We start from the raw sequence: 18,109 nt of genomic DNA, 5'->3' as shown, positions 1-18,109 counted from the left end.
TCGTAGAGTTTGCAGCCTGCAGAGTTAGGTCACAAGAAAGTTAAGGTACTCCGTGAGTGCTCACTTCGTGAGTGCGAAGCTGGCCCAGGTGAGCAGGCAGCTCCTCGCAGTGGGGGGAGTCCACCCCGCAAAAATAATAAGTATCCTCCTCTCAAGCTGAAATCCCACCGAGGAACATCACTCCTTAGGCTTAAAGTTTTCATCGTGCTTCAAAATGTCAGTAAGAGAGGACATTTTCTTTTTCTTTTTTTCAAAGATTTTATTTATTTATTTGACAGAGAGACACAGCGAGAGAGGGAACACAAGCAGGGGGAGTGGGAGAGGGAGAAGCAGGCTTCCCACCGAGCGGGCAGCCCGATGCGGGGCTTGATCCCAGGAGCCCGGGATCATCACCTGAGCCGAAGGCAGACACTTAACGACTGAGCCACCCAGGCGCCCCAACATTTTCTTTTTAAATATCATTAGTCACTTATACTGTTGTGAGAATAATTTTCAGGTTACTTGATAGCATCATAGAATCTCAAGATGGGGAAGGACACCACCTCCTCCTGCAGAGGCTTGAACATCTTCATCCAAATTCTGCTCAAACAGGAAGCAGCATTGCGTTCAAAAGGCTCTTGGCTGCTTCATGAGCCCCTCTGAGCCTCAACCTGCATAGTTTAGAAATCTGTTTTATGGGGATGAGAAAACCAAACTTGTAAGACTGAATATTAAATGAGCTATTTATAAAGTATGACTGATTAATTTTTTTAAAGATTTATTTATTTATTTTAGAGAGAGAGCACAAGTGGGAGGGGCAGAGTGAGAGAGAGAGAATCTCAAGCAGACCCCACACTGAGTGCTGAGCCGGATGCAGGGCTCAATCCCACGACCTTCACCTGAAGTCAAGGGTCGGAGGCTTAACCTAATCATTCTTGAAACTAAGAAAAAAAATACTAACATGGATTATCATTTTGACTACTTTAACAGAAAGCAGTCACTAAGGTAGACAGTAATTAATTCAATATTGTTTATCTGCTTACACTCTCATGTCTCTTATCTGCTTGTTTTTGTCTCTTATCTCACAGATCATGTACTTTTTATTAAAGGGTTTATCAAAGTATAATTTAAATACCACAAAACACACCCATTGTAAGTGTACAAACAAATGCTCCTTAGTAAATGTGTAGGATTTTGCAGCCATCACCATGATCCAGGTTCAGAATATCTCCATCACCCCACACAGTTGTGCTGGCTCAGTTAATCCCCACTTCCATTTCCACAGATCTGTGGAACAGATCTGTTTTTTGTCTCTATGGTTTTGCCTTTTAAAAAAGGTTTATGCAAATGGAAAGTAGAAGAAGCATATATTAGCAGCTTATTTTACAATATTTACAATAATTCCATTGTAAGAAATTTTGTTAATCTATTCTCCAGCTATGGATTGTTTTCATTGTCTTGGCTTTATAAATAAAGCTGCTATTCATAGTCACCTACAAGTCTTTGTGTATACATCATATCTTTTCATTTTTCTTAGGTAGGTACCTAAGAGTGGATTTGCTAATTTATGTGGTAAGTATATGTTTAACTTTTAAAGCAAACCCAACTGTTTTTCCAAAGGAACGGTACATTTTACATTCCCACCAGCAATGGATGAGGGGTGCAGTTTCTGCATATTTTTGCCAACACTTGGTATTTTCAGTCTTGTTCGTTATAACCATTACGGTGGGTCTGTGTGGTATCTCATTGTGGTGTGAATGGGTAGGAGTGTGCATTTCACTAATGGCTGATCAGATTGAGCATCGTTTCATGAGCTTATTTCCATTTGCATATCTTCTTTGGAGAAATGTCTATTGAAATCTTTGCTCATTTAGAAAATCACGTTGTTTGTTTTCCTGTTGAGTTGTCGTTCCTTATATATTCTGGAAACAAATCATTTTCTTTTGGTCAGTTTAGCTAAAAGAGTATCAATATTGCTGATCCTTTTCTTTTTATTGTTGATCTTTTCTAAGAACTGACTTTCTATTTCCTTGAGTTTCTCTATTCTTCAGTTTTCTAGTTCATTAATTTTTGCTCTGATCTTTATTTCTTTCTTATTGCTTTCTTTGGATTTAATTTACCTCTTTTTCTCTCTTGTTTTTTTGGTCTCTCATGTTTTTTTTAAGACGGAAGCTTAAATTACTGATGTGAGAACTTTCTGCTTTCCCAAGTCCTCATTTAGTCCTATCCCATTCATCTTGATATGTTGTATCCTTGTTTAATTCAGCTTAAAATATTTCTGATTTCCATCATGATTTTTCTTTGACTCATGGATTACTTCTAAATGTGTTTAATTTATAAAAACTGAGATTTCCCAAATTTCTTTCTAGTTGTGATTTCTAATTTAATTCATTTGTGGCTGGAGAACATACTCTGAATGATGTAAATCCTTTTAAATATGTTGAAATTTGTTTTATGGCCTAGTATATGATATAACCTGGAGAACATTCCATCTGCTTTTGAAAAAACTGTGTATTTATTTTAAAGTAGAGTGCTCTAAAAATGTCTATTATGTTGACAAGTGTCATTCAAGTCTTCTGCATCTTTGCTGATTTTCTGTTTAGCTGCTCTATCAATTACTGAAGTGGGGTATTGAACTAATTGTTAAAGTGTTTATTTCTTCTTTCAATCTATGCATTTTTGCTTCATGTATTTTGAGGCTCTACTATTTGGTAGTATGACATTTATAATTGTTTTATCTTCCTGATGTATTTACCCTTTATCATATGTAATGACCCTCCTTGTCTTTAATAATATTTTTTATCTGGAAGTTAAATTTGTTTGATAGTAATATAGCCACTCTGGCTCATTTATTGCTACCATTGGCATGGTATATGCTTTTTATCATCTTACTTCCAACCTATTTTTGTCTTTTTGTGTGAAGTGTGTCTCATGTACGGTAGCCATTGAATCTTATTTTTTATTTTTATTTATTTATTTTTTTAAAGATTTTATTTATTTATTTGAGAGAGAGAGAATGAGAGACAGAGAGCATGAGAGGGAGGAGGGTCAGAGGGAGAAGCAGACTCCCTGCTGAGCAGGGAGCCCGATGCGGGACTCGATCCCAGGACTCCAGGATCATGACCTGAGCCGAAGGCAGTCGCTTAACCAACTGAGCCACCCAGGCGCCCTGAATCTTATTTTTTAAATCCATTCTGATAATCACTGCCTTTTGATTATAGTGTTTATCCATTTATACTTAATATAATTATTGCTGTGGTTGGATTTAGGTCTGCCATTTTGTTTTCTGTGTCTCATTTTGAAAATGTGTTCCTCCTTTACTGCTTTTGTGCTAACAATTCTTTCTAGGTATACCATTTCAATTCCTCTGTTGCTTTACTGCATTTTTGTTATTTTCTTAGAGGTTGCTTTACAGATTACAATATGCAAATTAACTTATACCATCTACTTCAGGTTAATACTTGCTTAATTTCAGTAAAATATAGCAATATTGCTTCAATATATCTCAATTTCTTTCCTTTCCTTTGTGCTATTATTATTATATATCTCTACGTATGTTACAAACCTAAGAATAGAGTGTTATAATTATTGCTTTATATAACCTTATGTCTTTTAACAAAATTAGAAGAAAAAAGAAAACACATTTATAGACTTTTATATTAACTCACAGATACCATCTGTAGTGCTGTTCATTTCTTGTAAATTCAAGTTATTATTTGGTGAGACCAAAAGATCAGGAGACAATTGCTATTGAAAAGGTAACTTGTTATATTCACCAATCCCAAAAGAAGGGGGCATGCCATGTCATGCAGGGCCATACAGAGAGGCACCAGAATTGATCAGGAAGCAGAGGGAGCAAGGGGAAAATGTGGGCAAGAGTCTTTATTGTGGTTTCCATAGGAAGGAATGGGTGAGGCAGGGTAAGCAGTCTGACGATTGGCTAGTTTGTATAATTTCAGCAGGCTCTGGGGCTTAGAAGTGTCCCTAGTTGTCTGAAACCTGGCCATGTGGTGATTAGGGTAGGTGGATAGTGGCCTGGAGTGTCAAAGTCCCATAGAGGAGGTGGTTGGGGTGTGGGCTCTGGATTGGTTGGCTTGTATATGAAAAGCACACTTGCAGGCAAGCTGTTTGCTACTTCTGGGAATTGACTAGCTTTGGGAAGGGCAATCCCTCCAGGGTTAGCAAGGCCTCAAGATATCAAATATCAAGTACAGAAACTAGAAAACATTGTTATTGCATGATGCTCCTATTGCTGGGTGAGATCAGGGAAGGGTTGGGAATTGAGAAGAGATCATGTTGCCCCGGCATCTTTAGCCAGGGGACAGGAATCTGATGAAGTTTCACTTCTAACTTGATCTTCATCCCGACCATTGTGCCCCCTTCTCTCTCTGCACACCCCTCCATTCCCCCTCACCTGCCACAAGTATATAAATAAGAAAATGAGACCTAACATTTACTGAGGCAATATCACGTTATTTCCCATTATTCCAATTTGGTGGGATTTTCCTATTCAGTGTCAGGGAGCTAAAACAAGGCTTCTCCACTCTGTTCTTCCCCATCATGGTAGAAATGAATGCAATCCAGTCTGACCTGAATCTGGACTACCGAGAAGAAAAGCATTGCACCTGACTTTTCTGACCCAAAGCTTTAGACACAAAGGATGTCTGGACTGGACAGACACTGTCTTAGTTACCGCCTCTTGGAGGAGGAAATAGGGATTTTCATGTTGTTCCACTCTTACAAGTAAGCATCCAGAATTCCCCTAAGGTTTGCCCCTCAATAAGGAAACACACCTAAGATGAAGAAAATACTTAATTATGACATCACAACTTTCTGTTCTCATCTCAGGCCCCAACACATTTATAGAAACATTGTCCTGTAAAGGATGTTCGAGTGTAATGATTGACATTCCACTGAAGCCAGGGCTCTGTGCACTGAGTTACACTTTGGATAATTAGTACTGGGAAGAGGTGGGGAAGGTGGGGGGAGAAATTGCTAACAATGCCTGAACCTGAGCGTAAGGCACAGGTGGTAACCTCAGCCCCTCTTAGGGCAGGGATTGTACAAAGAAGTAGCATAAAATCAGAGATCATAGCTGAGTCCATTTCATTCTTCCAAGATCAGGATGGTGGGGCAGGGAGAGGAGAAGGTTGGATAATGGGAGGAGAGCTCTACACCAAGAAATGTTCTGAAGTTCATGGTCCAAAAGTCAAGACTCAGCCGGACAGACTGCATCCTTGCTGCGGAAGCCTCAGATGTTCATTGTCAAGTTGATGAACTGGGAACAAAAAGACAGAGAGAGAAAGTGAAGAGTTGGTTATCCCTCTACTCCCCTACCAGCCCTGGTTGGTTTGTGTCACAGCAGTTCCGCCATCCAATCATCTTGCCTTCGAATATGGACTTCCCCTTCAAACCCGAAATATTTTTAAAATGTGAATTCCCAACACTTTCAGTTTTCCAGAGGTCCTGAGATCTTTCTGAGTTAGTTCAAGTCAAGTGCAGAGAGAGAGAGAAATGTGCTTTCTCCCTGGCAAAGAAGAGAGCCTTCCTGAGGCACCTCAGGCAGGGCAATATGAAGTGCCTTTTCCTCTTTGATGAGGGGTCCCCTGATGGTTAGGACAGAGGTGGTCCATCAGGAAGAGGCTGCAGGCTCAGCATCTGGGGCTCTTTACAAGTGAACTGGTGAAGTTGCATGCAGTTCCTTCTCTAGCCTGAGGGCATCCTGCCTCTTCCTCCCCTTGCCCCCTGCTTTCTTATCACAGCATGGTCACGGGGAAACACAATTATGTGGGATGGTTTCTTCTCTCTTCTCTGCTCCACTTCCTGGACACAGCGTATGCCAAGGTCAGGGTCAGGGAAGGCAGCTGGGTGAAGGAAGACACACAGGCTCTTCTAGCAGAGTAACTGTAGGTGGGGCAAGGATCCGATTGTTACCTAGGTGGATGGGAGGGGGCTCTTGAACTTGGCTGCATACTGGACTCATGGGGGAATTTTAAAAATATCAATGCTTGGGGGCGCCTGGGTGGCTCAGTTGGTTAAGCGACTGCCTTCGGCTCAGGTCATGATCCTGGAGTCCCTGGATCGAGTCCCGCATCGGGCTCCCTGGTCTGCAGGGAGTCTGCTTCTCCCTCTGACCCTCCCCCCTCTCATGTGCTCTCTCTCATTCTCTCTCTCTCAAATAAATAAATAAAATCTTAAAAAAAAAAATATCAATGCTTGGGTCCCACCCCGAGAGATTTGGACTTAATTGGTTTGGGTCATGGCCAAGCCATTGGGATTTTAAAATCTCCCCAGGTGATCCTACTGTGCAGCCAGAGTTGAGGATGATGGGCTCGAAGGGAGAAAGAGGGAGAAGACTCGAAGATTTGTCCTGTTGTCTTAGAGATGGACAACTGTGGGCGGGGCAGGAGTTCACACCAGATGACTTGGGTCTGTTGAGGGGAGGGTGGACAGGATAGAGAGCTCATTCCAGCACCCCCACCCATGGACACTTGGTTTGAAAGTGACCCCTTGATTCTGAGGCAATAGAACGCTTCCTCCACGCTTCTGGTACGTTCGTTGAAGCCTTTGGGAGAGAGTGTTGAGTACCAAACCTGCCCACTCTCCCCCTGCACTCTGGACAGGTGGCCACTGTCCTTTCTTCATGCTTAATAGTGGCCAAATATTGATGTAATTGAGAAATCTGGGTCTAGGGGTCCCTCTTGTTTTCATAAGGGGCCAGTTGGAGTATGCACATCTTTTTCTGGAACCCCCCAGGTGTTTTATATGGTTATCGGTCAGAGGAGTTATATTTATTGTGTTGTGTGCATTGAAGTTTAGAGAGAATACTAGAAAAGGAAAATGCCCAGCGTCTGTCTTCAGGGAAATCACAGTGTATCCAGGGATCGGAGATACACACAGAACATTGGTGATGAGGCGACACAATAAGTGGCCAAATTACATGATATTTTTTTAGAAACCAAACTTTTGATGTAAGATTAAGGCCTGATCTCTCTGCAGATGGGGAAACTGAGGCGCAGAGAGGGTGAACTGACCAAAATCAAAGCACAGAAGGGGATGTTCCATCCCATTTAATACACACTGTCATCAACTTCTTTATCTTGATAGTCATTAAAGTGGAACCCAAATCCAAAGTTGCTACTGAATTTGGAAATGAGCCAGTGTTTGTGGTGTGAATGTGGAAGAGGGTGGGGAGGGGAAAGAGCTCAGAGACAGGAAGGAGGTTCGGGCTGCTGGCTTTGCTACTGTTAGGTCCAAGGGAAAGCAGAGCTGGACAGGAAGACACGGGAAAAGAAAGGAGAAAAATGGGCAGTAGAAATCACGGGAACAGGGCACCTGGGTGGCTCAGTCGGTTAAGCATCTACCTTCGGCTCAGGTCCTGACCCCAGGGTCTGGGGATCGAGCCCCGCATCGGGCTCCCTGCTCCGCAGGAAGACTGCTTCTCCCTCTCCCACTCCCCCTGCTTGTGTTCCCTCTCTCACTGTGTCTCTCTCTGTCAAAATAAATAAATAAAATCTTTAAAAGAAAAAAAAGAAAGAAATCATGGGAACCAGTGAAGGGAGGCATTCTATAGTTTCCTCCCTGCCTTTGGGTAGGAGAATGTCTAACCAGCATTCTCAAACTTTAGTATGTGTAGGAATCACTGGGGATCCTCCTAAAACAAGATCTGATTCAGCAGGTCTGGGGTGGGGCTTGGTACTCTGCATTTCCTGTTTGTGTAATTTTTTATTGTCTTCATTTTACTGACATATAATTGACATTAACACTGTGTAAGTGTTATATATGTATTTATATATTGCAATGTGATTAGCTAACACCTCTTTCAGGTCACATGATTATCATTTCTTTTTTGTGTGTGGCTAGAACAATTAAGATGTAGTCTCTTAGCAACTCTGAAGTTTATAACAGTTTTGTGGGCTGTAATCACTATGTGGCACTCTGCATTTCTAACAGCTCCCCTAGGTGATGCGCATGCCGCTGGTCTGCGGACCACACTCTAGGCACTGGGGACAAGACGGTCCACACCTGGGACACCTCTTCAAAGCCTCTGAAACTCTGATCCAGGCTCTTCCCTCCATCACTTTTGCTGTGGTTAGCCCTGTAACTGGCAAAAGTTGTGTCTTTCTCAGGGTTTTTGAGGTGTGTGCAAACATGTGCATACATGCAGGCGCGTGCGCACACACACACACCCCAAGAATCATGAGACCCACAGGACAACATGCACAAGGGGAGTGAACGAATTGGAAGCTAGAAGGCAGGCAGGCTGAGGAACCCATACGGCAGAAGGAAGAAAAGAAGAAGGCAGGGTTTACTTGCTCACTCTGTTCCAGGTGATTAATCATTTTATGCCTCAGTTTCCACTTCTGCCAAATGAGGATTCTGTTAATCCTTAGCTCACAGGACTATTGTAACGGCTGCATTAGCTGCTAACTGACTAGTACCTAAAAAATATTAGCAGTTGCATTGTTGTTATTACGCCCATGGCTAAGTGTGACCTTCACATGCATTCAGCAAACATTTATAGAGCGGGGGCTCTGCCTAGCCCTGGCTGGATCATACCTCGTTTATGTTGAGATGAATGAACTCCTTGTCCTTGTTCTTCGTACTGAGAGCCTGGAACACCCCTAATAGGAGAGACACGAGAAAGGCATCATTGTGGGGACAGTTCCTTCAACAGGTTTCTTTCTTTCCTAGTGACCTTGGGGCCTGCAGGGCAGTCCGTGGAGGAGCTGCTCCATCTGGTGGTAAGCAAGGATCTTCTGGAATGGCAGGCCAGACTCAGGCCGACTGCACGGGGATTTCTGTCACACGGTGGAGGCTCTTGAATTCCTGGGATGGCAGAGCTGGTGGCCTTAGCATTGGGTGGCACGTGCTGTCCTCTACAATATGCCAGTCAGCTGGCCAGCTCCTGGACCCCAAACATCTCCCCTATGCTAACTTTTTGGGGAGCTACAGGTCCTTCGTAATCCACGGGCCTTCTCCCCAGAGAAAAAGCTCATGTACATGAAGTTTTGCATAAGTCTTGAAAGCCGTTCAATCTCTACAAGTCCCTAAGGAGAAGGTGACCATTGTAGGCGCCCGCACACGTAGGAGGAGCAGGGGGAGGACGGAGAGCTGGCTGATCTGGACGTCTCAGCTAACGCACTGAAAACTGCTTTCCTCTCTGGGCCTCAGTCTCCCCTTTTAATCGAAGTGGCCAAGCCAGTCAAGTCTGGCTTCCCGTAAGAGTCTCCCAGGAACTTTAAAAATATAACAAAAAGGGGGAGGGGACTGTCATAGAACAAAAGAGACAGAACCCAACAGCCAAGTGCAGTGAGTAGATCCCTAGACAAGCAAGCAAACGTGGGAAGAGGACCTGGCGAAGTTCAGCATGGGCCAGGTCTTAGATGATGTTGAGGGCTCACTGAGAAGTGTGTTGGGGGTACAGACGACATGAAAACAAGCCTACCTGTTAGAGATATTTACAGAGGGAAGGACTGAATTTCTGAGCTCTGTTATCAAATAATTCGAAAAAAGTATATGTTAGAAGAACATATGAAAGATTAGCAGGATGATCATTGTTGAGGCTGGTGTAAGGCGCTAGAACCATCTGGGGGATTTTTATAAACAGTGAGGCTGCGTGCCGCCCCCTGGATTCTAATTAATTGGCCTCTTGTGCAGCCTGGTTATCACAAAACATTTTTTCCTTTGAATCCCCTTCCCCTATTTTGCCCACCCCCCAACCCTAGGTCATCGAAATTTTTTAAAGTTACCGGAGGGGTTGTAATGTGTGGTAAAGTTTAGGAACCCTGGTGTGGGGCCCATGGGGACTGATTATTATTCCTTATACTTAAGTGTCTGATTAAAAATTTTGAGAATAAAAAGTTTGAATAATCCTGGGGTAAAGCCCTAGCCTTGGTATTTTAAAAAGTTCTCCAGGTGGTGGATCTAAGGAGAGGATCCTGGAGTAGGATGGTGTTAAGCCCAAAGTGCCTTCTCCCTAATATTCCTCGATTTTGTAAGAACAAGCTGAGAACCCCCTGCTGGGAAGGATCGGGCTGAGAGGATTTAGAAAGGACAGGGGCAGCTGAGAGAAGAGAAGCTACCAAATCTTATTCTTTTTAGGTCCGTTTTGACCACTGTGTAATTCTAGTAAGTGACTACCTTTCAGGGGGGCCTTTCTAAAATGCATCTCTTACTAGCTAGTGGTAACCACCTAGAGAAAGCCCAGCCTCCTGGCTTGGCGTGCAAGGCCCTTCAGGACCTGCTTGCCTCTCTCAAGTCATCACGGTCAGCCCACCCATAAGCCTCACTTGTCCCCTAAGTGCGGTTTTCCCGGGGATTACAGCCTGGGGACAGGTAATCACAGGTAGAACACAAGTGTCACAAAAGAAGCAAAGGGACCTCTGGCATGGTAGACCCGAGGATCACAGGCCCTGCCTTGGTTTAGCAAGTCCTTGAGGTCACCTAGCAAACATCCTTTAGAAAATGCCAAGCAGGACAGGTCCATACTTCATGGGGCCCAGCGCAGAATGGAAATGTGGGAGCCTTTGTTAAAAAATGATGAAGATTCAAGATGGTGACACTGAAGCGTGAAACCAAGCATGGGCATCCTCAGGTGTGCAGGGCACTGGGCACCGACACATTTCTCTCCCTCGCCCCCAATCATGGTGGCCACCCTGGTGCTGGGTTCCAGGCCCCTGGATGCGCTTCGTTCAGCTTCAACTTGGTGACAGTGTGACCACAAACTGCGTGCTCTAAGGATCCCTACACATAATTTCTCTCTCTCTTCTTGGGGTAACACATCTTGTTTGGGAAAACCAGGTCAGCATCTAGGGCTTAAAAAACACAAAGGTAGGGTGGAGGGAGGGGGACAGAGGAGGAAAGTAAAGACGAGGGAGAGAGAGAGACTCCTCTGATTCTGTGGGCTATGATGGATTTGACCCCGGATCAGACCTTCCCTCAGATAGGAGGCGGAACCCCCCCCAACCCGTCCTGCAAGGACACTGCAAGTGTACACGCAGAGGATGACTCAGCAAGCGGAGTGGCCCGAACCCAGAGGCCATGGATGAGAAGATTCTTAAGGACGGCCCGGCAGAGAAGACTCCCGCACCCCCACCCCTCATCTAACCACGCACATGGCACAGAGATCACACGACAGAGCCTCTTATCGCCAGGATTCATGGCTGGCTGGCTGTCACCCGCTCCTGGAAGGGAACTGAGGGGACGGGGACCCCCCTCGGGGCCCAGGGGCCGCAGCCCCACCAGCCACTCACGGCTCGCGTTCTCCAGCCGGATGAGGCAGTTGAGGAAGTCATCAAAGCTGAGCTGGAGCCCCTCGTCCGCGTACCTGAGGACGATCAGCTGCAGGAGGTGATGGTTCAGCTGAAAGCCTGTGGGGCCGGGGAGGAGATACAGATCTGGTCCTGGCTGGGCCCCGTGGGGTGCACCTTTGGGGCACACCCAGTCAGCAGGTGGGCTCCCCGTCCTCAGTGTGGATGCAGTGTGACAGTGTGCGTCTCCATCAGGAGGGATGCTGGTGGACTTGTGAGGTCATGCTCTTGGTTTTGACATTCACCTACCCATTGTATCTTGCTGACTTTTCAGGAAGCCTCACTTGCGGGAACTTAAGCCGGATGGTGTCTGAGCCCTACTCCCACCCCCTCTCCCCCACCTCCCTTTCTGGAGAGCACTTTAACCCAAAGGTGTTGAGGGCTCTGGAAATCATGTTTCTAGAAGGGATGCTGCTGCCCCAGGTGAGTGACCCCCTGGGGCAGGGGCTCATTCACCCACCCAGGCTGAGCCAGAGGCGGTCTGCTTTGCTTCTCTGGGATTCCTGTCCTTATTGGTTAAATGAGGGCTTTAGACAGGTAAAGTCACTTTAGATCCAATATTTAATGCTTCAATGTCTAACCTACATCCTAGGGATCCCCCTCTTGACTTCAGTCTACATGCTCACTTTCCAGGGAACATTCAATGTACTGCTTAGACGTCTACCCACGTCTTCCCTGCTCCTTAGTCCCAATCCCAGACAGAGGAGGAGGCCAGTCAGACACTGGGAGCGGTTTCTGGAGCCAGCCAGTGGTGTCGGTTCTTGGTGATACCTCAGATCCTAGCATGTGCTCTCCATGGGGCTGGAGGAGGGGTGAGCAGGGCACCCTCCTGCCCCCCACATCTGCCCCTCTGCTCCATCCTCCTCCCCTAGAAACAGGGTCACCAGCCCTTAAGAAAATCAGGCCCTCCTCCTCTGTGGTATTTTCCACTTTATAACTAACCTTGGTTTTTTCCCTCCCTTTCGTAGGACCCAAGATGGTCCCGATTTTGGACATTCTGTCCCTTTATCAGACCATGAAGCTGACGATGTTTCCAGATGTTTGGCTCACCTGGGAGGGAACCCGATTCTGAGCTCTGGCAGGGCCCAGGGGGCACGTCTGTGAAGCACGCTTTGTGAGAAACACCACGCAACTGGGCAGGGGCTGGGGGCTGCAGTGGCCTCAGAACCACGGCTGTGAGCCCAGGACGGCAGAGCCCCAGAGACTCGGGCTGCCCTGGTGGTGACTGCCAGAGGGCGAGGGACACCACCTGGCTCCCATCCTTTGTGTACAGAGCTGATATAAACCGTGACTACCATCTGGTTTGGGTTCCGTCTGCTGGGGACAAAGCCGGGGACAAGGCCAGGGACAGGGCTGCAGGTGGCAGAGGAGCTCCGTTCCCCGACCCTGAATCATGGGATCGGGCACGCCCTGCCTCGTCCATGGTCATCACCCTCCGAAAGCAGCAATTAGAGGTTTGGCGGCCCTGCGGCTTGCCACCAACGGGCCACATGTACCTCTGCTCGGCCAGAAAACTTGGCCAGAGGTGGCAGAGGGGGTCAGGCTAAGTTCACCCTTAGTGGATCCATTTTACAGATTCCTGCCAATATCCGTACAGTGGTTTAAAACACGGGCCCTGGCGTGGGCGAGCGAGTCCTGAGCCTGAGGCCTGGCTCTGGCGCTCGCAGGGCTGTGCCCTCAAGAAGCATGAACTCGGGTCAAAGACCGGCCACCTCATAGGGCATGAGAAGCAAGGGGCCGTCCACAGTCCCTGGCCACGCGCAGCCCACACTTGACCTCCCAGGCTTTGCTTTACCTGTGGCTTTCAGGGCGCTCCGCAGCTCGTAGGAGGACAGGGTGCCCGACTTCTCAGTGTCGAACTGAAGGAAGAGGTTCTGTGGGCAGGACAGAGGCATTGAGAACCAGAGGGAGGGTACCCGAAGGCGCCACCTTTGACAGTAACTGCGTACAGCCTGGACAGGAGGAGAGGCTCCTCCACCTTTGGCTTTCCTTTCCCTTCCGGGGGCAAGCCCTGGGGTACTTCTGTAAGCAGGAGAAGGGAACTGGGGAATTGCATCACGATTCCTTCCCTTCAGCCCTTTCCCTTGGCCGCTGAAGACCCCCTCCTGCTCCAGGCTGGCGCAATCCCCAGAGGCCATGCCCGGCGGGGTCACGTACTGTCCACTTCTTCAGCTTGTCCCAGAACACTGTGAACTCCCCGAACTCCAGCTTCCCGTTGCCACTGGTCTGTGCCGAGCGCGTTAAGGAAGGAAGGAAGGAAGACGAGCGGGGTTTCAACCCAAGGTGCCTCGCGGGACTTCAGGGATGGAGGGGCAACTGCTGGCCTGGGGGACAGGTGGCACAGAGTCAGGGCTCCTAGGGAGGTGGCTTAATTATCAAACCACGCATCTCTGAAGAGGGGAAATGGCAGAGGTAAGATGGGGATGGCACCAGCAAGTTCAAGAAAGCACAATAAAATCATTCCCTTATTATTCCCTTAGCTGGGACCCTAAAGTGGCAACAAGACCCCCAAGTCCCTCCAAAAGCATCCCCCCCCTCCACTGGACAGTCTGTGCCTCTTGATTCTGTTCCAGTTCTAGGGGCTGCCTGGTCTTTGGATGTTCTCCGAGAAGAAGACTATCCTACCGGTTAAAGGTGCCACATTCTAACAGGGTCTGCACGACAGGAAAACACAGCCCTTTCTGCCCACAGATTGGAAGGATACATCCATTAGAGAAATGATGTTTTTACAGGAAATCAGGCTTAGCTTCTTGAATTGGAGGTCTTTTTCTGAAATCACACATGAAAGCAGAATTCATTGGACGTGGGATAAGATAAGCCTATGGCCGGCTGCTGGAAGTCCAAGAGCGTGATCAGATCCCGGGCTGGTGAGGGGGAGACGTGCTCACTCTCAGGCTGCTGGTGAGAGCAGAAACTGACATGGCCTTTGGGAAGGCAACACTGCACAATATAAAAAAACGGGAAGATCTTTCCATTCACTTACCCTAGTTTTAAGAATCCCAAGCAAAGAATTACAATTTAACATCTTTATCATCTGGTTATGTATAATGGCAAAAATTTAGAGATGACATAGACGACCAGTGGAAGGGTAGGAGCAGAAAAGGTTATGTGCGAAGGATGGATTGTTACACGGTCCTTAAGAACCATGTTTCTGAAGCACATTTAATGATCTGGGGAAATGCTCATAAAAAGTCAGTTTAAAAGGCAGGATTTGAAATTATTGAAGAACTTTGAACACTCGTACACCGCTCGTAAAAGAGTCACTTTGGAAAACAGTCGGATGGTTCCTTAAAACAGGAAGTACAGAGTTACCGTGTAAGGCAGCAATTGTCCGAGGTATATACCCAAGAGAAATGTCCACACAGATGACTCGTTCATGAGTGTTCACAGCAGCATTATTCATAACGGCCAGAGAGTGGCAACAACCCTCATGGCCATCCGCGAGGAATGGAGAAACAAAACCTGGTATACTCCTACAATGAAATATTATCCAGCCATAAAAAGGATTGAAGAGTCCTGGCAAACACTACAACGTGGATAAATCTTGAAGACGTTATGCTAAGTGAAAGAAGTCACTTAGGATCACCTATTACATGATTCTTTTTATTTTTATTATTTTTTAATTTAAAAAAACACAATTATTTGAGAGCGAGAATGAGAGAGAGATAGTGAGAGAGGGAACACAAGCAGGGGGAGTGAGAGAGGGAGAAGCAGGCTCCCCGCTGAGCAGGGAGTCCGATGCGGGCCTCGATCCCAGGACGCTGGGATCATGACCTGAGCCGAAGGCAGGTGCTTCCCCGACCAAGCCACCTAGGCACCCCACATAATTCTTTTTATATGAAAAGTCCAGAATCGGCAAGTCTATAGAGATAGGAAGTAGATCAGTTGTTACAGGGCCTGGGGGAGGTGGGGAGTGACTGCTACTGGGTATAGATTTTGAGTGATGGAATGTTCCAAAATTGGTTGTGGTGATGGTTGCACAATGTTACAAACACACTAAAAAGCATGGTGCGTGAATTGTATAGTATGTGAATTATGTCTCAAAGCTGTTACATTAACAAAATTGTATCTATAATTTAATGACAGTTGTGTGTGTGTACATATATGCACACACTGAGAAACACACCAATGACACATGATACACACACACATATCTTAACAGCAGTTATCTATGGGTGGTTAGATTATTGGTGGCTTCTGTCTTTGTCTTTAGGCTTTTTTGCATTTTTATGTAATTTTCTCCCATAACGGGCATCGTTTTTGTAATCAGGAAATAAGCAATGAAAGCTATTTTGAAAGTCTACCTAAAGTCAGCCCTGGAGAGCAGGGAGCCTGGGGGAGCTGGAGGAGAGCCAGGCAGCGTGAGGTCACAGGTCACACGTCCCCTCCAGAGGAGCCCTGGGGTCCCCGATGGGGGGGGGATGAGCACTTACTCTTTTGCAGCACAGCATTTAAAACATATTCCAGTTCCTCCGCTGTCACCTCCATGTCCTGTTGAAGGAGAGACAATTGCTTTTTATGGCCCTTAGCGCCTTCTTTGTTAGCTGCTTCTAGTTCTGAGCTTGATTTGGCTCAAGCAACAAGCCCGGCCCTCAAGGACCCTGCTGCGGGCCCGTGTACCCATTTCCCATGACTGTAGCCTGCTTAACTTCTCAGGGACTCACGTGCCCAGCCCAGAAAGGATGGAAAAACTGGGCCAGGGGAGGCAAGCGTCCCTACCCCCTGAGCTAAAGCTCCCCACGTGGCGCTTCTGTTGGAGGACTTTCGTGTCTGGGTCTCCAAGCCCCTGCACAGCAGAACCGCCTGGAGAGTATTAAAAATGCCCACCCTGGGGGGCTCACTCCACGCTGGGAGCTCACTCCAGGGACCATTTCAATCAGAAGACTGGGAGGATGTCCCATGGATTCTTTTCAAAACCTGTAGGGTGATTTCAGAACCACTGATCTCGGGCCGTCCACTAAGTCCATGAGATCTCAGCATCCAGGGCCCTTAGAAGCTTGTCAGAAATGTAGAGTTTCAGGCCCTGCCCCAGACCTTCTGGGGAGGAAATCGGCATTTTCCCAGGATGCTCCGGCAAGGGTTATGTGTATGACAGTTTGAGTAGCACAGACTCAGGGCTCCTTTGGTCCAGGGTTTTGAGCTAGTAGTGCGAAACAGTCACCTAAGAAGTTATTTCCATATGCGCCTGCCCAGGTTCCACCCCTGGAGCTTCTGAGGCCTGGGGAATGGGGTTTGGGGTGTTCAGCCCTAGAGGAGAATCGCTGATGCAGCCCAAGCCCCCCTGGGACAGAGCAGGCCAGAGGTGGAGCCACACGTCTGAGCCAACAGGCCAGTCCGAAGAAGAGCAGGACTGGAACCAGCGAGCTGATTCTACAGGTGCTTTTTGGTCATAAGTAAAGTTGGAAAGAATCTCCTGCAACATTCCCTCACTTCCCTTCCAAACCTGGGTCTCCATTTCTGGCAACTTCTGTCCCTCCTCAGCCGTGAGGAGGAGCTCACCCAGGCCGGTCTTCCAGCCAGCACCCAGAGCTGGACGTTTGGCGTTCCTATCCCACCCGGCCCTGCTCCGCCCTGCCCGGGGCTGCTGGCCGCCCTGGGAAGAGCAGATGGCCACCTTGCCTGCTGTGGCTTACACAAAGTAAGTCACACGAGTCCCCATTTTTCTCCACCCAGACTGCAGTCCCCAAGTCTCCCTGCCCTGCTATTTCTTACACTGCTTGAAATCCCGCCATCAGGGCTCCCCCCGCCCCGGTGCAGGCGTCACACCTCTTTTATGATTCAGGAGCCCTGGCAGGGGAAGGAACCAAATGTAGTCATCAGCACCCACCATGAAATGGTCAATCAGGCTAATTTTATTTATGGCTACGAGGGAGCACAGGTGGGGCAGTTTCTAGGAGAACGGAGCCTGGGGCAAGAGATACCCAGGGCCCCCAAGAGTGGCCAGGGCCCCCAACAAACAAGCTGACAACCGAGGGGGCAAGAACGGGGTAGGGGTCGGAGAGCAGGAGGCGAGAGACAGATCCTCTCCTTCCCCAGTGGCTGGCCCTGGCCCGAACTGCCAAACCTAGCCATGCTGCTGATGTTACCAGACAAAAATCATGTTTGCAATTTCATGGTGACGTCCCCGAACAATACCACCTTCCACCAGAGCAGAGAGAACATTCTAAAGGCAGTGGTTTGTGGACAGAGTGCAATGAGCCACCTCTTCAAGGCTTCCTCTAGCCTTCCACAGAAAGCCCCTGGGCCGGGCTGAGCTCCTTTGGGGGCCCTTGTCCCACCAATGGTGGCAGCCCGGCGGGAGGGGTGCGGTGGGGGAGGCGGTCTTTAGAGCCTCCCAAATGATCAGGCCTGGCCTCTTGTTGGCTGTAGCTCCACCAGGCCTCTGGGAAGTGCTGCTGACAAACACCTTACTGCATCCCTGGGCTGTGGAGGAAACCAGGCCCCTCAGCACTGCAGGGGGTCAAGGCCAAGGGCAGCCTGCAGTCAGCCCTACCTCACCCGCAACTTGTTCAAACAGGGCCCGGAACTGCAGTTCCTCCTCTGTCTCCTGGCCAGGTGGAGTCGGCTTTGGAGGCTAAAAAGAAACCAGAGGAACTTACATGGGATGCACAGAAAAGACACTTGGCGTTTACGAATATCCCAAAGAAATAGCAAGAAAAAGAGGCACGCACAGGAGACCTTGTGGTCCCACGGGAGAGGCTGGGACCTCACTGCGGTGAGGAGGGGCCAGAAGTGGCCACTGCCTGGAGCATTAAGAATGGCAGTCAGATTCCTTGTGAAGGCTCTTCAGCGGGAGAATCTGGAAGGACCAATCAGGG

At 47.7% G+C, this 18,109-nt stretch overlaps 1 protein-coding gene across 1 annotated transcript in view; it reads right to left on the bottom strand.

The window, feature by feature from the left end:
- Positions 1 to 4,961: 4,961 nt before the first annotated feature.
- Positions 4,962 to 18,109, bottom strand: part of CAPN9 (calpain 9) — a 32,763-nt gene continuing 19,615 nt past the window's right edge. The window contains exons 11-18 of the mRNA XM_032430417.1: positions 17,785 to 17,865; positions 15,725 to 15,782; positions 13,996 to 14,060; positions 13,449 to 13,517; positions 13,087 to 13,165; positions 11,235 to 11,351; positions 8,539 to 8,603; positions 4,962 to 5,257 (exon numbers count right to left, since the gene is read on the bottom strand). Of these exons, the coding sequence (XP_032286308.1) occupies positions 5,231 to 5,257; positions 8,539 to 8,603; positions 11,235 to 11,351; positions 13,087 to 13,165; positions 13,449 to 13,517; positions 13,996 to 14,060; positions 15,725 to 15,782; positions 17,785 to 17,865 (561 nt within the window). The 3' untranslated portion in view covers positions 4,962 to 5,230. The remainder of the gene's footprint in view (positions 5,258 to 8,538; positions 8,604 to 11,234; positions 11,352 to 13,086; positions 13,166 to 13,448; positions 13,518 to 13,995; positions 14,061 to 15,724; positions 15,783 to 17,784; positions 17,866 to 18,109) is intronic.

Source organism: Phoca vitulina, unplaced genomic scaffold (genome assembly GCF_004348235.1).
Source record: "Phoca vitulina isolate PV1807 unplaced genomic scaffold, GSC_HSeal_1.0 scaffold43, whole genome shotgun sequence".
Lineage (NCBI taxonomy): Eukaryota > Metazoa > Chordata > Mammalia > Carnivora > Phocidae > Phoca > Phoca vitulina.
The sequence above is the reverse complement of the archived record's forward strand: the minus strand, read 5'-3'. Positions and strand labels throughout refer to the sequence as shown.